This window comes from Lichenostomus cassidix, chromosome 18 (genome assembly GCF_008360975.1).
Source record: "Lichenostomus cassidix isolate B80296 chromosome 18, HeHo_3.0, whole genome shotgun sequence".
Classification (NCBI taxonomy): Eukaryota; Metazoa; Chordata; class Aves; order Passeriformes; family Meliphagidae; genus Lichenostomus; species Lichenostomus cassidix.
This window is the reverse complement of record NC_139498.1, coordinates 6,173,432-6,176,566: the sequence shown is the minus strand read 5'-3', so window position 1 is coordinate 6,176,566 and position 3,135 is coordinate 6,173,432. Positions and strand designations below refer to the sequence as shown.

The 3,135-nt window shown below is 54.9% G+C and overlaps 1 protein-coding gene across 1 annotated transcript; it reads left to right on the top strand.

Annotated features, from left to right (window-relative positions):
* Nucleotides 1-25: 25 nt before the first annotated feature.
* On the top strand, nt 26-2,618 carry ATP5PD (ATP synthase peripheral stalk subunit d). The gene is made up of 6 exons (XM_085077726.1): nt 26-163; nt 603-732; nt 1,282-1,378; nt 1,855-1,926; nt 2,234-2,296; nt 2,411-2,618. The coding sequence occupies exons 2-6, from the start codon at nt 611-613 to the stop codon at nt 2,540-2,542; spliced, it is 486 nt and encodes a 161-aa protein (XP_084933852.1). The 5' UTR covers nt 26-163; nt 603-610; the 3' UTR covers nt 2,543-2,618.
* Nucleotides 2,619-3,135: the final 517 nt, after the last annotated feature.

Below are 3,135 nucleotides of genomic sequence, written 5' to 3'. Positions count from 1 at the left end.
GGCGGAGCCTCAGCGCCCGCCCGCCGCCATCGCCGCCCGCACCGCTTCCGGCCCGCGCCGCTTCCGGGGATGATGCCTTCCGCTGGGGCCGCGTTCTGATTGGGCGGCGGGAGCAGAGGGGGCGGGGCTTCCTGCGGCGGGGCTGCGGTGTCGGTCAGTGAAGGTGAGAGCAGGGCCGGGAGGGGAGCGGGAACAGGGAACCGGGAACTGGGAACCGGGGACGGGAGGGGATGGGAGTCTGGAATCCGGAATCCGGAATCTCGGGACCGGGGGACGGAGCTGGACGGGGCCGGCCTTGGTGTTGGGAGGCCGCTGGAGAGGAGCGGAGGCGGCGTGGGGCTGAGGAGCGACCGCTGTGCCCGGATATCCCGTGTCGCGATCCGCCGTGTCCCCATCTCCAGTGTCCCCATCCCCCGCGTCCGCAGCCCCGCGTGTTGCCCCGTCCCCCCGTGTCCCTGTCCCCCCCGTGTCCCCATCCCTCACGTCCCGATCCCCCGTGTCCATCGCCCCGCTCCGTGCCGCGCTCCCGGCCCGAGCCGCCCTCCCCAGCCCCGCTGCCGCTCCCCGCCGGCGCTGTCACCCACCGCTCTCTCCGGGGCCAGGCGGCGCCATGGCGGGACGCAAAGCTGCCCTCAAGGCCGTGGACTGGGCTGCCTTCGCCGAGCGGGTGCCCCCGAACCAGCGGGCCATGTTCAACGCGCTGAAGACCCGCAACGATGCGCTGACGACCCGGTGAGTGCTCGCCCCGCTGCTGCCCAGCCGTGAGTGCTGCTGCCTGCCGCTGCCTGTGGTCCCGCAGGGCTGTCCCCACAGGTATTAAAGCAGGTCACCTTGAGGCGGCTGGCGGCTTTTTTTGGCAAATCACCTTTAGTTAATCCTCCCCAGAGTAAACCCGTAGCTGCAGTTCTGTGAGCGCACTTTGCTTTGGCACAAGCTTTGTCACTCTGTTAAATGCTCTACAAATTCATGTGCAGTTCTTGAATTCTTCAGCATCCATTGCCTGATACAAGTGCTGGCTGTTGCAGGGAATGTTGCTGATTTCCTCTGGTTCTGTGTTGTAAAACAGCCTTGTCCTTCCTTCAGGGCTGCACCCAGAGGGGCTGAGTGAAGCAGGGCAGAGCTGCAGGCTGAGCTCTGCCTGTCTGTCCAGAGGAGCCTGTTCCAAGGGCAGAGGGATTTGTAGAAATGGCTTGTTTCAAACCTGAAAACATGTAAACTAAACATAGCAGGCTGTGCTGATAGTCAGGTTGCTGCTCATGTCTGCTGTGCTCCATCCTTCAGGTTGGCTGCACTGCCAGAGAAGCCCCCGGCCATCGACTGGGCTTTCTACAAAGCTCATGTTGCCAAGGCTGGAATGGTGGATGAGTTCCAGAAGAAGGTCAGTCTCCTTGCCAGCTGAGTGTTGCTCTTTGGAGTTTTATTGGGGAATTGAGAGGAAAACACCAGGATTGGCAGAGGAGGTTGGTTTTGTCACTGTGAAAATTTGCCTCCCAAGACTGGGAGTACCCACTGAGCTGAGATGAGCCTGGGAGCTTTGTGCTGGGGACAATAACTCTGTGATAAGGTAAATCTGTGGTGTTGGACCTTCCTGCTTCCTTACAGTGCTGTGAGGAACGGGTGGTGCTGTGTGTCCTGGGGGTGGTGGGAGGACAGAGAAGATGGCTGGAAATTCCTGGGCAGGGAAGGGACTGGGGACAGCTGCACTGATCACTTTTAGCTCACTAACTTACATGGTTGTGAGCAAATCCTAGGAAGAAAGGAGGGAATGCTCCCTGCTGCTAGGGAAGATGACCTCGATGTGAAGGATTGTTTCAGTCAAACAAACCTTATAAAAAATTGTCTTCCAATTTACAGTTCAGTGCACTAAAGGTTCCTGAGCCAGTGGATACACAAACTGCCAAGATTGATGCTCAGGAGAAGGAAGCTGTAAGTGAGCCATTCCAAATGCTGGGGTTGTCCCTACCTTCTGTGGGGATGGGAAGGGGTGAAAGGGAGGGTCTGGATGTGCCAGGGCACAGCTCTGCCCTTCACACTTATCCCTGGCTTTCTGGGCAAGGGGATCCCTGCACAGGGAAGGGTTTGGCTGTTTGGGATCTGGTGGAGATTCCATCACTTGCCCAGCATAACAGTGATTGATTTTAATGCCAGTTTAAAGCATGGGTGGATGCAGGTTCACTCTGGGTCACTCTGTCTTTATCATAACCACACTCCCCACATCCTCTGCTCTCCCCAGGCCAAGAGCACTGCTGAGTACATCCAGGCTTCCAAAGCCCGGATTGCCCAGTACGAGCAACAGGTGAGGGAATATTCTCTGCACCCCACTCTGGCACACCCCTTGCTCTCACCTGAGTGTGCTTTGCTCCTTCCTGTTGACCACTGACTTGTGATGTGTCTGTCCCTGCTTCCACAGCTCCAGAAGCTCAAGAGCATGATTCCCTTTGAACAGATGACGTTTGAAGACTTGAGTGAAGCCTTCCCTGAAACTAAACTGAACAAGGAGAAATATCCATACTGGCCCAACAAGCCAATTGCTGATCTGTAAACTGGTCTGGGAGCAGTTTAACAATTGTCAGACTCCATGAGCTTATAAATAAAGAGCTTTCTCTGTCTGTGGCTTAGATCTTAGTCATGAGTTTTGAGTGGCATGGAGCAATACAGTAATGTGCAAACATCCCTCTTTTCCTGGATTTTGCCTTTTCTACCCATGAGCTTGTTTTTGTAGCAAGGACCAAGCTCCCAGCCTGACCTGCTGATCAGACTGAGTCTTGTCACATCCTCTGAAAGCAAATAATCCCTCTATCTAACCATAAGGTGCAGGGAATGGCATTCTCCTGCCCTTGCAGGCAGACATATGATCAGAAGTTGAGTGTGTGAAGCCCTTTGAGATGCTGGAGTGTATTTAGCAGCATTTGTGTGTATCAGGACGTCTACAGGCAAAAGTCTGGGGTTGTTTTCTGGGCTGATTGTGATTGCTCAAGAGTAAGCAAATGCAAAAGGAGTTGAAGGAGTGTTGATACGTTGAGATGCATTTAAAAAAAGTTGGTTTTTTAGTTATTTTTAAAAACATTTAATCCTGCTTCTCTCCTGGATTTCTGAATGCTGCATGATCTCACAGAAGCAACTGTACAGACCTCA

Excerpts from the sequence above, each read along its gene's own strand:
- ATP5PD (XM_085077726.1), top strand. The coding sequence starts at position 611 with ATGGCGGGACGCAAAGCTGCCCTCAAGGCCGTGGACTGGGCTGCCTTC. Across the intron at positions 733-1,281 it reads AACGATGCGCTGACGACCCG|GTTGGCTGCACTGCCAGAGA; the intron begins GTGAGTGCTCGC and ends TCCATCCTTCAG. Across the intron at positions 1,379-1,854 it reads TGGATGAGTTCCAGAAGAAG|TTCAGTGCACTAAAGGTTCC; the intron begins GTCAGTCTCCTT and ends TCCAATTTACAG.